General features: G+C 35.6%; 1 protein-coding gene across 3 annotated transcripts in view; it reads right to left on the bottom strand.

The window, feature by feature from the left end:
• The window catches only part of YTHDC2 (YTH domain containing 2), a 51,039-nt gene extending 33,566 nt beyond the window's left edge, over window positions 1-17,473 (bottom strand). The window contains exons 1-12 of one of the 3 annotated variants that reach the window (XM_032213428.1): window positions 17,132-17,473; window positions 15,738-15,828; window positions 14,430-14,626; window positions 13,099-13,298; window positions 12,767-12,933; window positions 10,724-10,826; window positions 9,026-9,182; window positions 4,759-4,866; window positions 4,446-4,591; window positions 3,459-3,594; window positions 2,511-2,637; window positions 308-373 (exon numbers count right to left, since the gene is read on the bottom strand). In XM_032213428.1, coding sequence (XP_032069319.1) covers window positions 308-373; window positions 2,511-2,637; window positions 3,459-3,594; window positions 4,446-4,591; window positions 4,759-4,866; window positions 9,026-9,182; window positions 10,724-10,826; window positions 12,767-12,933; window positions 13,099-13,298; window positions 14,430-14,626; window positions 15,738-15,828; window positions 17,132-17,336 — 1,703 coding nt within the window. In that variant the 5' untranslated portion in view covers window positions 17,337-17,473. Of the gene's footprint in view, window positions 1-307; window positions 374-2,510; window positions 2,638-3,458; window positions 3,595-4,445; window positions 4,592-4,758; window positions 4,867-9,025; window positions 9,183-10,723; window positions 10,827-12,766; window positions 12,934-13,098; window positions 13,299-14,429; window positions 14,627-15,737; window positions 15,829-16,393; window positions 16,554-17,131 lie in introns of those variants that run through there. The other 2 variants (XM_032213429.1, XM_032213430.1) reach the window with 2 other exon arrangements.
• Between the last annotated feature and the right edge of the window lie 295 nt (window positions 17,474-17,768).

Below are 17,768 nucleotides of genomic sequence, written 5' to 3' on the forward strand. Positions count from 1 at the left end.
AAAAACACCTTGGAGATGAACCTAAAATACTTTTACTAAATATTAAGAGTCTTTCAGAGAATCATTAAGTAACTCTTTTCCTATTTCAATTTTATCATGATTTCTTTGTATTTTAAGACTCCGTTTCAAGAAATACAGATAGTCCTAGTAACTGTTTGAAGTTACAACAGTACTGGAAAAAGTGACTTATGACCAGTTTTCACACTTATGTCCATTGCAGGTTGCCTACGTTTCCTTTTTGGCACTCGGTGCCGAAAAGGTTCGCCATCACTGCTATAGTACATTTCAGTAACAGAAATTACTTTACCAATAGGATTCCAGCAGGTCAATTACTTCTGTCTGCCCAAAGTGTTTAGCCCAATCCAAAGCTGTCCTGTAAAAGTATTTAATAAAAGGTCTGGTTTATGCACAACGGAACATTCTCAATAGTCTTTAGTTACATTCATCAAGTATGGGATTTGCAATAGGTTTATGAAGATCTTTTCAAATAAATGCTTCACAATGACATGTAAACCATGCAGACACCAGCAAACAGTTTAGAAAACAGCTACATAAGCCTAGAAAAACACATGACTCCTTTAATAGTTACAAGAAATGTACTTTCTACATACTCCTTTACACTTACTTTGAAGAATTTGATCAACTCGGATCTTTAAAAATGTTTTATTATCCTGATATTGTTTAATGAGTCTCTTAATGATAGGAGAAAAAAGAAAATAATATTTGGACCTCTAAGGTTGCACCTTTAACTACTGCTACTATACTAAGTAATCTATAGTATATGAAAAAAATCATTTCTTTTCTCAGGTGTCATATATTTAATGTAATTATTTGCAGAACCCCTAGCTACAGCTATTTCTACCAGTCTCACAAGTTTGTACTGCATGGAGTGTTCCAGATCCCCTCACTGAAGTTTTGCTGTTTGATGGGATATGGATGACGCAGGTTCTCTATCATTGTGCCTACCTTCCCTCACAACCTTCCCCACAAGGATTCTATCAACTTTTCATAGAACCAAGAAGACCGGGCTTTTCTCCTATGTATTGGGTATCACTTGTGGTTGGTAAAGAAAATAAGCAGTTAAGAAATACGCAACAGAGTAGCATTGGTAGGGCAGCTATGACAATTTTGGAAAACATATTTGTATGCAGTGATGTGATTATATCCTCAAGATAAGAATAGTGCAAGTAGTGGTATTTCCTGCAGCACTCTATAAAGGTGGAGTCTGAAGAAGCAGGCTATCTTGCTTTGCATATAATGAGTCTATCTCATATATTAGTTTCAGTTTTTAGGTTGCATTACTGAAATAAATGAACTTTTGCACGATAGTCTAATTTTTCGAGTTTCACCTGTATACTGATACTTTTGAGCTGTGGTATTGAAGAAAACTCCTCAGAATACTATGGATAGCCAAGAAAACAAACTAGTATGTCACTGAACACATCTACACAACTGTCATTCAAGAAACAAATGACCAGGCTGAAATTGTCCTCCTTCAGACACATTACTCAAAGATCTAGCTCTAATGCTGAACAAGGTGGAAGGAAAGAGAAAAAAAGGATGACCAGGAGAAAGTGGGTAGTTTTAGTTACAATGGCAATGGTTTTACCATTTGAAGACCAAGTTGAGTACAAATTATCATGGCGAATACATATATACCCACATGCATTCATATATACATATATATGGAGAGAGAGAATAAATACTGACTTGATAATATATAAACAAATATATAAATTTATATATTTATAATTTACAAAAATATATAAACAAATAATAAACACTGACTGTTGAAGTGAAGGTGAGGACATATAAGACAATCAATTGCTTAAAGGTTAAATTATATTATATCTTTCAATGTTAGAACTAGTATTATCCTTTTTTCCTTGCTGTGTTCCAATGCACTCAGGCTTTCAACTTCAAAATAACTGATATACTGTATGCATTTTAAATTCAATCAGAGTATCAGAATTATAGTATCAAAATATGAGAAAAATATCCTTCCTTGATGCAATACATAAAGTGTATTTTATTAAATATTTTAAAAATATAAAGAAAAAACAAAGAGAAAAAATTACAACCATCACAGAATTAGGTACATAATTTTCAATATTCAATATCCAGTTTTAAATAATAAAGTATATAAACTGTTTTATTAAAATCCAAACAATATATAAAAAATCAACAGAAGTAATTAGCAAATCAATCTACTGAAGATTTATTCTGGTTTAACAGATCTTTTTCAACTGTAGTATTTATAATGAACAGAAAACTCAAATTTCAAATCCGTATAAAGAATTATAATCCAGGAATGGTTTCCAAGATGAGCTGAATTCTGTGGCAAGTTTACTTTTAAGTTATTTTTTTCATTGTTGGATACTACACACTAAAGCATGATCAGAAACTGAAATATTCATTAAAAACTAGAATTAAGCTCTTTCCTGCCCCCTTCCAGTCTTATATCTACATACATTCCCTAGATAAAAACAATGAAAAAACTGTATTTTTACCAGCCATTGGATGATTTTATATGGACATTTGCTCCCATACCAATCAGCTGTTCTACTTGATTCAAGAAACCTCTTCCAGAAGCTACCATTAGTGTTGTTGCACTTGTTTCATTATGCCTGTAATCAACTGGAGAGGGAGGGAGAAAAGATGGGAAATATATTTTAGAAATATTATTTATGAACTGCTCAAACTTTTAACTATTCTTCCAAGATTGTCAAAATATTCTGCTATTGTTACAAAGCATTAAAAATTGAATTGCCCAAATATTAATTACTATTTTTCAGAGCATACCTTTTCCCCCCTTAAAAGTGGGTGGAAATGTAGGTGTTTCTTACAGGTGTTTTAAGCCTCCCGAACTCTCTGTGCATTGCATTTTTGTCCTCCCCAGCCCTTAGAAGCACTCCCGTTTACACAAAAAACAGGCCTGATTTGGGACTCCAAAGCCCTCACGTTTTCACCCTCCCAGGTCCCCAGAAGCACTCTGCAGTGATCCGCACTGCCCGTTTTCACCTAAAATGGGCCAATTTTTACCAAAAACATGCCTGTTTTTGTCCTGCAGAGTGTTTCTGGAGACCAGGGAGGGTGAAAATGTGATGCACAGAGGACATAAACTATTTTTTCTTGTTTTCCTCCTGTAAATTTAGGTGCGTCTTATAGTCCGAAAAATACGGTATTATGACTGTTAAGTACAAATGTTATGTATATTTACTAGACAGCTTGTTAAAGATCAAGCTTCATTATTTGAGAAAATTCAGACACTGGAAAAAATGGTGATGATTCATCAGTCAGATAGCTGACTTATTCAGAAACTATCAACCATTTCAAAATTATTATTCAGACTTCTAAGAAACCAGAGCTGGGTTATTATTCTGTCAGATGCCATCGTCATTCTATACCGTATCTCAGCATATAATTCAGTAAAAAAATGTTAATTATTGTGAACTTACCACTGACATTTTCAGTTAAAATAAGATGGAACACTTGTGCAAAAGCATCAATGTCCTTATGTAGCCAAATATCAGAAAGACAAGCATCCATTTCTTTAATTAACCAAGGTTCAAGACAATTAACATCTTTTTCAGCCTGCAAATGAAAACTCACTTTGTTACTTGAAAAATTATTTTTAAAAATTATTTCATCATTTGTCCTAAAACTGGCAAAAGAGTACATTATTAAATCTATATGCTGCACATCTCTCCAGAGGCATCTCAAGGCGGTTTACAACCATTCAATTAAAATGCAATATAAAACATTAAAACCATAAATAGGGGTCTTACATTAACATCTAAATTTCAGTTAAAATAAAATTGACCAGTAGAGAGCGAAGGAACAAAATGTGTACAGGGAAAAGGTGCAATGTTATCTAATTGATTAGCCACCTCCAAAATGCCACATGCGCAGTGGGGCCCAGGCCACTTTTGGAAAGCCAAAAGTTGACTGTAGATCTCATCTGGGAGAACACAATGCTCCAGAGGATAGAAGCCATAGCTGAAAAGGCTCTTCTTCTGGACCTCATCAGCCAAAATTACTGTACTGTTGTTACTACTGTAAAATTCGGAGAAAGTCATGCATATTTCTGACACAGCCAATTCAAGCTGCTTCCTCATTTATATATAGATCAAATTCAATTGTACATAATACAAAGTTAATAAAGCATGAACTCAATTAAGAGACAGAATGATAAAAGCATGAAAAGTTATTCAAAAACTGAAAAGCACAAAAGAATACAATGTGGAAGTTGTAGCAGTTTGGACTTTCACTGTCTTCTAATTTTTTTGTTGGAAACATAAACATGCATATGAAGATATCTGTGAAAAAGATATATCAACCAGGACTTGATGTTCACTGGCACAGCCTGAGCTTACAACCATAACTATTCCTATCCAATATAAAATCTAACATAAAATATCGAAGATCTTAAGAGTTGTGCATACCAATTGACTGAAGACAGTGTCACCCCCATCATCCAGCAGTTCATATTCTTCAGCTACATTTGGAACTGCCCTCTGTCGTTGCAATTCAGGTTTGCTATTATCTTGCGCAGAATACCATTCAGTCAACGTTGTCTGCTGTTTTTCTTCTACATATCATATATATGTTTTAAATAAAGAAAAAAGTCAAGATTAGATGCATAGCTTTTGCTATGTTAGGGTTTTTCTAGTATTTTATAGCATCTTCCGTTTCCATTTTGCAATTTTTATATTAATCAAGATTAAATTTCCAACAACTGCAAAACTAGATATCCACCTCGCTGTTGTTCTTTTTTGTATTTGATCATCTCTTTATTTGTATAGCCTGTACTTCTTAATATGTCTTCTAAAAACATTTCCTTTACTTCAAAGGGTCTTCCTGGAACTGGAAACACAAACATTATTATAAATCCCCAGAGTTCATTCAGTTCATTCAGCTCATTCAATTAGGAATTGTAATAAACACATGTGTTTTTAGGCAACACCTAAATATAGTTTAATTGAAAGTTTTAAAAACAAGAGTAAAAATTAACATAAAAGAAAAAGGAAAAAAGAAAAAGGAAGAAATAAAAGGCAAAGTCAAATCTGTCCATCTTTATACATACGATAATCTTGCTGCAGTTATCATATGCGGGTAGTCCTCGACTTACAACAGTTCATTTAGTGACCTTTAAAAGTTTAACAGCATTGAAATATAGTGACTTCCAACCATTTTTCATACAACGTTGCAGCACCCCCATAGTCACGTAATTAAAAATCAGACCCTTGGCAACTGACTGATATTTATAATGGTTGCAGTGTCCTGGGGACAAGTGATCACCTTTTGACACATTTGAAGAAGAATCTAGGAGGCCAGATTCACTTAACAAACGTATTACTAATTTAACAACTGCAGTGATTCACTTAACTGTATCAAGAAAGTTTGTAAAAGGGAGCAAAAAAGTCACTTAACAAATTTCTCAGATACCAACATAAACTTTGGGCTCATTGTGATTATAAGTCCACAATTAGCTGTATAAAAACAAAGTTCCATTAGTTTTTTCCAACTGTTAGTCCAACAGTATCAAAAGAAAAAACCCTGGTTTTAATTTGTATATTAATCTTTAAAATCTTCTAATTGGTGTATGATTTAAGCCCAAAATCTTCTAGCTTTTTTGCATGTCCACGAAGCACAATAAAATGATCAAATGAAGCAGATTTAAATGAAAATATTAATATCTGATTTATGTCAAAGGATATATTATGTTTATTATACTGATTTGATTAGTTAGCTATTAGTCCACAGAGATGAACTTTGAAGAGCCGAGGTGGCGCAGTGGTTAGGGTGCAGTACTGCAGGCCACTTCAGCTGACTGTTATCTGCAGTTCAGCGGTTCTAATCTCACCGGCTCAAGGTTGACTCAGCCTTCCATCCTTCCGAGGTGGGTGAAATGAGGACCCAGACTGTGGGGGCGATATTCTGACTCTGTAAACTGCTTAGAGCAGTGTTTTTCAACCTTTTTTGTGCAAAGGCACACTTTTTTCATGAAAAAAATCACAAGGCACACCACCATTAGAAAATGTTTAAAAAAATTAACTCTGTGCCTATATTGACTATATATAAAGTAATTTTCCCACGGCACACCTTACACTATGTCACGGCACACTAGTGTGCCGCGGCACAGTGGTTGAAAAACACTGGCTTAGAGAGGGCTGAAAGCCCTATGAAGCGGTATATAAGTCTAACTGCTATTGCTATTGCTAATTTTAGCACACTTGTTAATATGCTTTTCTGTACTGTTTGCTTTGCTCATTCTTAATGAGTTAAGCATTAATATATAGGTAATGGTAACATGTTTATTTAAGTATCCTTCTATTGATTATTATTTTTTATTTATTATTTAATTAATTTGTATGCCGCCCACTCTCAAAGAGACTCAGGGCGGCTTACAAGTAAAAAAGGGGAAGAAGGGAAGGACCATCACTTAATTTTAATAGGCTCCAGTTTAATTACATAAATCTGATTATCTGCAGTTTAGTTTAATTGCATAAATCTGGATCTGATTTTTGGGACTCTGGGTCCAGTCCCCACAAAATCGTTTAATGTATTCTTCCTGCCTTTGTGAAGTACAACTCTCTATGCCAGCAAACAAATAATGCAAATCATAGTACAATCAATCAATCAATCAATCATAAATCTTCTGCTGGCACATTTTCCATAGCCAGTGACTTAACTTGCAATATTTTTCCCTACCCAATCTTCTTTCACAGACTGGAATGATATCAGCTACAGAACTACAAACTCTTCATATTTTTCCTTCCAAAAATTTAAAATTATGAGGTGAGGTCATTACTATTCTAGGTAATAACATTTGTCACATACAAGAAATTAGTAGGCTTGAGCTTGACATCACTTGGGTCATGGGTACCTGTGGTGGCCTGAATGTTCTGTCAGCAAAAACAGGCTCCTAAACTCTGCTTTCAGCTGGGACTGCCTCCTACAACCTTCTGCTAGCAAATTGGAACTCGGGAGGGTCTCATGCCAAAAAGAGAGATTGGGACCCCGTTTTCACTGACAGAGGCGCCAGAGGCTGGTCCTTTGCAGTTTCCAGGGTGGCCCTGTGGCCAGATCTAAGCACCCCGCGAGCCGGCCATATCTGGTTCACGGGTCTTGTGTTTTACACTCTGCCCTAGCATATATTCTTGGAAAATGAAAACTAATTCTTAATAAGCCAGTAAGTCAGGCCAGCAGACAATAGCAGATATCAGTCTCCTGCTATTCAAGACAACATTTTCTATCCTGTTAAGTGGTGTTATTCTCCTGTTTCACTATACATATTGATGACCTGAAAGGTGTTGATAAATTCCAGCACTGCAGAATGTGTAGTTTCTTGTTTCTCTGTGTTAGTCTTGTTCACTGGAATTTGGCTTTTTTTTTTTTTCAGTAAGGCAAATTGCTTCCTCCAACAATTCTGCTGTAATTCTGCCTTCTTTCTTTGATTGGTAATTCTTCATCCAAGTTCTTTCTCAAGAACTGAAGTATGGCCAATATTTGAGCAAACATTGTCCACACTTCAGTTCTTGAGAAAAAACTTAGATGAAAACTTAACTAACAAAGGGAGAATTACAGTAGAATTGATGGAGGAAGCAAGATCCAGCAAGCAGTGCTGGAATTATACCCCAAGTGTGCACGTTATAAATATATGCCATGTTTTAAGGCACAAAATCAATGCCACAAACACTGCTGGTTATGATGGCAGAACTATGCTTATTTTATTTCTTAAGGCATCACAAATGTGTGTGTGTACGTGCACGTGCATGTGTATCTGTGTTCTCTTTTCAAAATCCTAGTATTTTCTCTTGTGGAACTCAAATGCCAAAGCTGTTTCATTGCCTCAATGCTCTTTTTAGACTGCTACTGTAACCACTGGAAAAAAATGTTAGGATAATTGTTTGCCCAATTAAATCAAGCTCCATCTAATACATACTGTATATACTCAAGTATAAGCCTAGTTTTTCAGCCCACTTTTTGGGCTGAAAAAAGCCGCCTCGGCTTATACTCGAGTCAGTGAAAAATTTGCCCGAAATGGAGGAGAAAAAGGGGCGGGGCCATGCCGCTGGGTGACACTCGTGAATGGCCCAGTGTCCCTGTGAGTTTCCCCTCCCTCTGTGTCAGTTTGCCGCGCAGCGCGCACCACACCATCCCCCCTACTCACGTTCTAATGTAATGCAGGGCTGTCTTACGATTCCCCTTCCTCCCCCTCCTGCCGCTCTGCAACGATGTCCCACCTCCTCCTTGTTATGGCAAGCAGCCACATAGCGATGTCCCACCTCCTCTGGTACAGTGATCCAATGATAGGAATCACTGTGCCGTGTGTCATAGGAGGCGGGACATCGCTCCCGTGGCTGCACGGGACATCATCATCACAGCGGGACATCAGCATCATGAGGTGAGTGAAGTATTTCATTGAATACACCGCTAGTTTACTGTTTTTCTTTGAAATAAATATTCAAAAACATTATTGGTATCTATTTTTATTTTTGAAATTTATCGGTAGCTGCTGCATTTCCCACCCTAGGCTTATACTCGAGTCAATAACTTTTCCAGTTTTTTGTGGTAAAATTAGGTGCCTCGGCTTATATTCGGGTCGGCCTATACTCGAGTATATACGGTAATAGGAGTAATATTTTTTAAGTTTATATCCAAATCGTTTAGATCCAAATTTACTTCTGCATAGGTAACGATTACATACTCAGAATTGAACAAAAATATTATATCACAGGTGAGAGATTCTGATTTTTTTCAAAAACATATTATGTCAAATAATCTAAGTACTACTAAATTTTTCATTGAGGGTAAACTTTGACTTGACAAAATGGTGCATAATAGGGCAATAATTTTGAACCAAGATATTTCAAATTGGCTAACTTACAGCATGTGTCCAAAATATGAGATCCTCCCTCATTCCCTCTCCCCACTACCCCTCTCTCTGTCCCACAGAGTAATACATATCTTCCTGAACTGTATTTAATACTGGGATTTTAAAAAAAATATTTGAGCTTACTATATATCACTGGACAGCCTCCAAAATATCTGAGAAAGAGATTCACATCAAGAGCAGCACTAGAAAGTATGAGTTTCAATGACAAATGTTTTTGTAGCATATCTCTTAATTTTGTTAACAAAAAATCACTGAATCGATCTCTCTCATGGACTTCATCCTGCAATATAAACAAACCATGGTTTTTATAATAAAACCTGAGCATTTTGTTACATCACATTATAATTTGTTTCTTGTTGTCATGTCAACTGAAGTTGTTCATCTCTTGCAAACATCTCAATTATACATATCTCATCATTTATATATAAATTTAATAAGGCTTCTTGGACAGAAAATGTGACAACAAGCATGTAGTCAGTAATATAAAAGTTTACCACATGGCTGAAAGACAAAACCACAAAATTCCACCTTACCTATTTCAGCCGTATCACATGATGAAACTCACTGGAAAAAACAACTATGCTAGGATGATCATCAGTAAAAGGAAAAAGGCTGTTAAACACAATGGCTAGACACTATAAAAGCCAACATCACCCAAAGAAAAAAATAACTAAATTAAACTGTACAGGATAAAAAAATATGAAGAGTGCTGGTCCATAGAATCATTGAGAATCAAATATGATTGAACAGATAGTATAATCACTATGATTATCATCCATATTTGCCCTATGGTAGCCATAGTTCTTAAAATTCCAATGAAACCATTGGCCATGAGATTTTGAAACCCCTAACATGGAAAATGATAATAGAAATGATGGTCATGTTTGTTTTTGTCTTTATTAGCATACATCATAATGACCAAGGTTACTATACTGAAGCTATGCTTTGCTATGTTTTTACTGCATGGTCTACAAATACTGATTTTCATTTCTACTGGTCGACATATTTTCTCTACCTTGTGCACACTCTTAATGTATGGGCTCAAACTCTCAGAATTACCTAGCAATTGTCCCATCTAATATTAACAGTCCCAAAAATCAACATATAATTCATCCTGCTTCCCCCTACTGGAATTTTATGTAGTATTTTGCTTCAGAATATTCAAGCTGTCAAATGAAATCCCAAATTCTACATGGTTCATTTGAAAACTGCTCCTTAAATTTCACATTCTGATTATATATAGAAATTGCTGAAGACAGAAAACGATATGCTTTCATAATTCGGTACCCATAGGTATCAAGTATGTTCATATTGGAAGTTAAATGTTTTTATCAAACCTCTTTAAGTCAAAATGATCAGAATTTCAAAATAATTTTAATTAAATTGTAAATTTATCAATACATTATTACACGATTCAAGCTTACAAACACTGGTAAAAATATCTAGTATGTAGGTTTAGTTGTTCAAGCTTTAGAACCTACTAGTTATAGAAAGTATAATAATCAAATTCTATTCAACGCATCTATAGAAGTTTAAAAAATGAATCAAAACCTACTCCTCTATTGGAGTCCAGGAGCAAGTGCCTCAAAGTAATATATGATCAATAAAGCAATACAAGAGTTAAAGGAGAAAAGGCATTCTTAGAAATTGATTAAATAAATAATACCACTAACATGCTAATAAGTTTTTTTTAATCTGTTAACATTTTTACTTTAAAACATTATTTAAAAATATTTTTATTTTAAAATAAATAAAATTTTGTATTAAAAAGTTTGCACATTAATAAGGATACCATTTCGGAAAAACATTGGCCAGACTTACCACAATAACATGAGTTACAGTAGACAATGCACTATCCCCCGCCATTAGTGTACGAAGTAATACACCATTCGTGCAAAATGTTAAGAGCGTTTTTGGAGAAACCCTGTTAATATAAAGTTATTTGTTAGATTTTGTAAGTCTCTCCAAATTATCAATGTGTGAGTTGGGTAGCTATAAAAATGTTTAATGAATAAATAAAAACATTTAAGCACAATTACATAGACAAGAAGTTTCTAGAAATAAAGGCTTCTAATTACAATGTTATCACTTCAACACTGTAAATTTTGAACAAGCTGTACTACACAGTTGTACTGCAATGGAGCAATATTATTCTGAAAGACCAAATGACTAGTTTTAAATTGTAGATTCAACACAAAGAAAAGAGTAGAGTATAGAAAACCCTGTCTAAGCAAAAACAATAGAGAAAGACTATGTTACATGCAGTTCCTCTATCAAAATTTATCTGTAACATAGGCACATAGTAGCAGGTGGAAGTGCTTTTTTTCTAAACTTACCTGCACAAAATCTAAGGCTAGAAGGTGGTGCTTAAAATATGAAACAGTTCATGTTCATTCAATGAGAAACACCGATTGATTCCTCAACAAATCAATGTCAGCATTACACACAGAAGCAACTTGCAAGAAATATTTTTTAAATACCTTAACTACACTTAGTTTCACAATTTCCAAGCTTGATTAACATAATCAAGAATAATGTGAGGAATCACAAAAAAGAGTAGAGCACTTGACAGTTAGAAGGAAAACGGAAATCACTACCAGTATTAAAACAAATTTTGGACTATATTTTTAAAACCTTGGAAATGTAAACCAATAAATCACTGGGAAAGGGTTTTTTTTAAAAAAAAAATCTAAATCTATGAGACAAAGCTTCTGTGAAAAGCATCATATAAATACTATATCACTTCATTATGTATTGTGGACTAATTCTGGAAGGAAGAATTATTAAAAAAATAGACTTGGGAGATGATGATATAGATTACATTTGGAAACAGTATATGCTATTAGTATTTATCATTATAATGCAACACAGCATTAATAGTCAAACAAGCCTATTACAGGTACTCCTTGACTTATAACTGGTCATTTAGTTGCAGGATCCAATCTGGGTCGGTCACCAGTACTAGAGATTTTGTCTTGAGCTTTCAGACTCATGTTGGATCCCACCTTCAGTAGAAATATGGGCTCCAGTACAAGTCTAAAAGCTCGGAAGACAAAACCTCTGGTCCCAGTGACCGACCCAGATTGGATCCTGCAACATTATCCTGGGACACATATATTTGCCTTTATTCGTGGTCATTTAGTGACTGTTCAAAGTTACAACAGGCCACCTCAAGAATGTTGTACACGTGTACAAGTGACAGAACCTTGGGACATAGTCAAAAAAGGAATTGGCCTACATTGCTACAAATGGACTAAGTTCAAACTCTCTGGAATTTTGTTGATACTTATCTAACACCAAGATAGTGCTAACCATTAATTTAGTAGATTCCTATACATAGGCATGACTAGTAATAAAATAAATTTAATTGGAATGTCATACTATCCTGATATTTCCCACCTGACAATAATTCAGATTCAAAGTTCTGACAGTCGCCTCCCCACCATGGTCATGTCATTGCATTTTGGGAGCTTGGCAACCAGACCATTTATGATCATTTGCAGTTTCCCGTGCCATTTACTTCTGGTTTCCAGCAAAAAACACCTGTTTTGGACAATGGTTTCATTTACTGACTGTCACAAAAAAGGTCATAAAATTTGTAACACAGATGCCTTGACTTATGACTGTCATGATATATGACAGAAATTCTGGATTCATTTATGGTCGTAAGTCAAGGACTACCTGCATACTAGTCTTCCTATACCAAACGAAGAGGAATATAGAGGTATAGGATCAAAAAGAAAAAATATAATATGCCAAGCAAGGGGTGAGATTATCTCTTAAACCTTGTTATTTGCACAATCTGTAATCTGCAAGTCTTCTAAAATACTGAAATCTAAGAATACAAAAAACATTTGGTGAGACCTGCTTTCTAATCGAATCTGATAACCAATAGTCTGACCAATCTTCTCTCTTCTTTCAGCAGCAACTCTTTCAGCCACAGCAATTGCCGCTAACCGTCTTGGTTGAGTGCAAAATATGCGACACGGTATGCCATTTTTGTAACAGTCGTCAAGTAGAAATTGTGGTATCTGAACATAAAGATAGGTGTTATTATTAGAAAAAAAATCAGTTAACTATACATACAAATCCCACATCACATATTACCATGAAACTAGATGATTTTAAAATATTAAAACTATTTACTAATTAGGACAGCTGTTCCATATTTTTTATTTTTCTTATATATAGCATACCTGAGTAGTTTTTCCAGATCCAGTTTCCCCTACAATCAAAATTACTTTATTTTCTTTAATAATTCTAACGATTTCATCTTGCTTTTCATAAACTGGTAGAGACTGCCGAAATGAATCAAATTCAGATTCTCCTCGTTTCACTGGGATCTGAGGGATGCCACTGTTAAGACGCCCGCTTGTTTTGCTCATTTCTCTATTCTCTAGGGGGGGAAATAAGGATTATGATAAGATGAAAATTTATCTATTCTAACATGTAATAAATAAACAATTTTGTTTTAGAAATAGAATATCACACAGCAAGACAGTACCAAACTATTACTTAGTTTGTACTGTAATAGTAACTCTTTGATAAATAAAATTCCGGTTGAACATAATTGTGAATAAACAGGAATTGCTCAGCCTGACAACAGACACACATTCCATTGTTCACAATGGATACAGAACAGCTATTCTTTATTTACATTTTCATTCTGAAAACCAGGAAAATCAAAGATGAAAGTAGTAAATAGCTTAGTGATTGCACAATAAAATCCAGAACTAATACAATCTGTTTTACAGCTCCCAGGTGAAAGCTTTAGGATTACTCTCATCATTTCTGTGTGGTTACCAAACTACCTGGTCTGCTAAACGTTTGCCTATTTAAGACTTAATAGAACAGAAGGAAAATTTTAACCTTTTAAAAAATATTATATAGCTTATGAGATTAAAACAGCTAAACTCAGCCTTACCATATGGCGGAAGTAGAACGTAAGGGTTTTTTTGGTACAAAAATAGTTTAAAATGGTCTTTGAGCTACAATAGTAGGAAAAATCAAAATGTTTCTGGGGAATCAAAGAGCAGGCCGGTCCACTGTGTATCTCCTCAGATTTCTTCAGAATCTCATCTGATATGGCCCAAGCTCCTCAAAGTATAATTTAAGAAATGTGGAATTTGTACTGAAATCCCACTTGAACAATGTCAAATTCTACCTACTGTTCATTCTTAATGAAGTTATTCCTGTGACTCTTATTGTTACTTGAAAATGTAGATAAGGGTATGAATGCTGAGTTCTGCTTGGAACTCATTAAAGGGAATGGGAAGCATTCCACCAAACTTCTCCTTTCTTCTTTAGGGAAGAATTAGAAAAGTTTTCAAAAAAACAATAAAACACTATTGGGGAAATGGTGAATCAGCACCATCGACACAGGATTGAACTCTCACTCATTAGGATAGCAATCATCACATTTATAAAAATCTCAGACTGTAATGGTAACATTTTTTTAAGCATGACTTTCAGCAACGTATTTTCCTCCCATAATTTTCTGTAGTTTTTCACAGGATATTCAACCTACCAGCTTCAACAGCAAATACATTTCCCCTCTCTGTCTTTGGTTGAAGTTCTGTGCGTTCTTTATTGGTAACAGGAAATCTCTGAACTAAACTTCTAATAGCATGCTTTGTGTTTGGAATCAAATTACAAGTCATCACTGTATGTGCCAATTCGGATCCATCTTTTTTCTTCACAGTTAGGTATCTGTTCGCTCCTTTTCTGTAATATGGATACATTGTTGTATTTATTGCCAGAATGAGCCTTAACATTCACATTAATCAGAACATCTGGACATTAAATAATTATCTCAAAGAATATTAAAATATGCTAGGTTTCTGTTTAATTTGTTGTCTGTAACAGTTATTTCTGAATTATCAATGCATAGATCAGCTACTCTGAAATGTAATCAAACACACAGCTGAGTATCTTTACTGTATTTTAAATGCTCAGTATACATTTCAATGAATAGGATTTAAAACATGTAGAAGTGAGTTTGTTTCTAGGATAAGGCTTTTTATACTATAAGCTGAAATGGCTATATAAACACATACTTTTTAAAGCATTAATAACTTTTTAGGAACATCTAGAATTTTACTAATGACAATAATATAAGAGTAAAAGTAAAGTATCTTTTAAATGAAGTTGGTGATTGATTGATTGAGTGATTGATTGATTGATACATCCATGCAGTCTTCTTGATATAAGGTTTTCCACTGCTGACTTCTGGGATGTTTTTAACTTCCCAGTTAGTCTACAGTACTTACATCTTCCATTTCAACACTAACCAGGGAGAGTCTAGTTACCTTTCAAACTCAGTCAGATGCTGCCACCTACTGAGATCACAAATACGTATCACAATTATTTCCAACTAAAGAAATTTCATTGTGATTATTTAAATTATCATATATAGTTTTAGTATCTGATAAAAATTCGCAGAATAAAATACATTAAGAATTTTTACATAGGCAATGATCAGAAAACCTAGTTAATTCTTTAAAATATTTATTTAGAAAAAAGTACATTTCATTTCAATGCATTTTATTTCTAAAATCTACAAAATTTATGTACCCTTCCAAACCTAAGAATAGTCAGTGTTATCTGGCTATCAATTCTATCTGAACATGGAATTATGAACAAGCACTTGACAGCAATACAGTAACTATATGTAGCACTATTTAAAACAGAAGCACACAAAACTCATGAAGAACTCAACATCATTAAAATACTTCAGAAGCTTAAAACTAGAGTTGCATCAGAAACATTAATTCTGAACAACCCATGTTGACTCACAACATATGGAAGCTGCTTATTTTATAAGATACCATCTTACCCTTTGCTTTTAGAAATCAAACCAAGAGATTGACTTAATCGATGAATAAAAGCTCTCTCAGTGCTCGTCAATGATGAAGGAAAATCCATTTCTGCAGGAGAAAATTACAACAGGAATATTCAGTCTTTGGATTATTTTCATCCATAAACAGGAAAAAATATTTCTCAAAGATGAGAAAGGAGTCTCATCTGGGAAGATTCCATTAAATTCTATGGATCTTATTTCAGAACAGAACACACAGAGTTATATCATCTATCAATTAACAAATTTGATTGGTAATACACTGGGGAGAAAATAAAAATATTGACTGCTAAATGTACATTCTTATTTTACATAGCATTTAAATAAATAGACAAATGAATATATGATAAATATTATACCAAAGTACATAAATTCTTTAATTTGACTAATTTCTTCAACCAAAAAATGATTGGTGCCCAGGGCCTGATAAACTTCCTGGATTCATTATGACCACCATGCTTGCTTGTTACCTTTTCAAGGTATTTGGGAAAGCACAATTGGAAACATGCCTTATCTGCCGCTTGGGCTGGCTGGCTGGCTGGCTGGCTGGCTACACACACACACACACACACACACACACACACACACACACGAGCCAAATAATCTAACTCATATTTAATCTTCCCTTAGTATACCTGATATAAAACTGTAGAAAAACCTTTTATTTCTGAATGCCTGAAAATATTATCAGTATGGGCAACTCCACATTAAATCATTTGTACCGAAGCAGTAGGCGTGAGCTTAAATGGATTCCAGAGGATGGTAGAGGACAGGAAGGTCTGGAGAAACGTTGTCCATGGGGTGGCGATGGGTCGGACTCGACTTCGCAACTAACAACAACAACAAAAAATTTAATAGGGGGAAACTGCCTTGTGAGTTGCAAGAGAATGAAAGATCCTAGGTATCTAATAGATTTTAAAAGATTGAATATCGTCCTTAATAAATGCTGTATTGATGCTGTTTATTGATGCTGCTACATTATTTCTGCAGCAGCAACTACAATCAGCAACCAAGACAGTCCTACTTTCCTAGCCAGAGTGATGCAAGAGGAGGAAAGGTTGGCCTCCTTTAGATAACAGACATCTATCACTTTTGACCCCAAGGCTAAGGAAAATAGTACAGACAGTTGTTCACCAGCAATTGTTTACTCCATAAGGGATATCCTCCAGTTGTGTTGAACCACAACCCCCACTGTGTTTGTCGGATACACTGAGAGAGCGGTTGCAGGTCAATCCAGAGGAAGAACCAACAAGCAGGATCACTTAATTTGCAAACCTTTAACAGTGGATTAGCTTGGGGGAGGGGGCTGCCCTGGTTCAAGGCAGGGACGACCCCATCAACTGTGCGTCGCCTCGGGGGTAGGAAGCCATTACCTCGTTGATCCCCATACCGAAACCGCTCCAGAGAGATATTCACAGCGATTTTCACTTCTTCGTCAATACGAATGTCCTTCAGTCCCTTAGCTCGACCACCGCCGGAGCAGGACGACGACGAGGAGGCGGCGGAGGCGGTAGAGGGGCCTCCGCCTGTGGACCCGCTCCCCGAGGGACGAGGCGAGACGCTATTCGGCCGGGACATCTCCTACAGCAGTCCTGGACCTCACGTTCAGCCCGGGACACTCAGCGCCGCCAGAGGGAGCCGGGTTGGGCCGCGACAGGCCCGAAACAGCCCAAAACTCCGTCGGGAAACCGAAAGGAGCAGCGCAAGGGGCGGAGTCTTCGGCTGCGCGGGGTGACGTCACAGCCTCTCAGGCGGGAAAGAAAAGGTAGAAAGAGAAGAAGCTGCCGCTGATGATGGGGGGAGGGGGGTCGTTTTCCTCCCTCTCAAAATTAGGTGCGATGATATTACGAGTCAAGCCCGATTCGACTTACTGTTTTATGGGTCGGTGCCACATTTTGGCCTAGTGAACAGACAATGATTCTGCGAGCGTAAGCGCACCAGTGTGCCTAACCTCCCTGTCCTACTGTCTCCATTTATTTGTACCCATTTTCTGTGTTCTGATTCATGTTT

The sequence above is a fragment of the Thamnophis elegans genome, chromosome 3, assembly GCF_009769535.1.
Source record: "Thamnophis elegans isolate rThaEle1 chromosome 3, rThaEle1.pri, whole genome shotgun sequence".
NCBI lineage: Eukaryota > Metazoa > Chordata > Lepidosauria > Squamata > Colubridae > Thamnophis > Thamnophis elegans.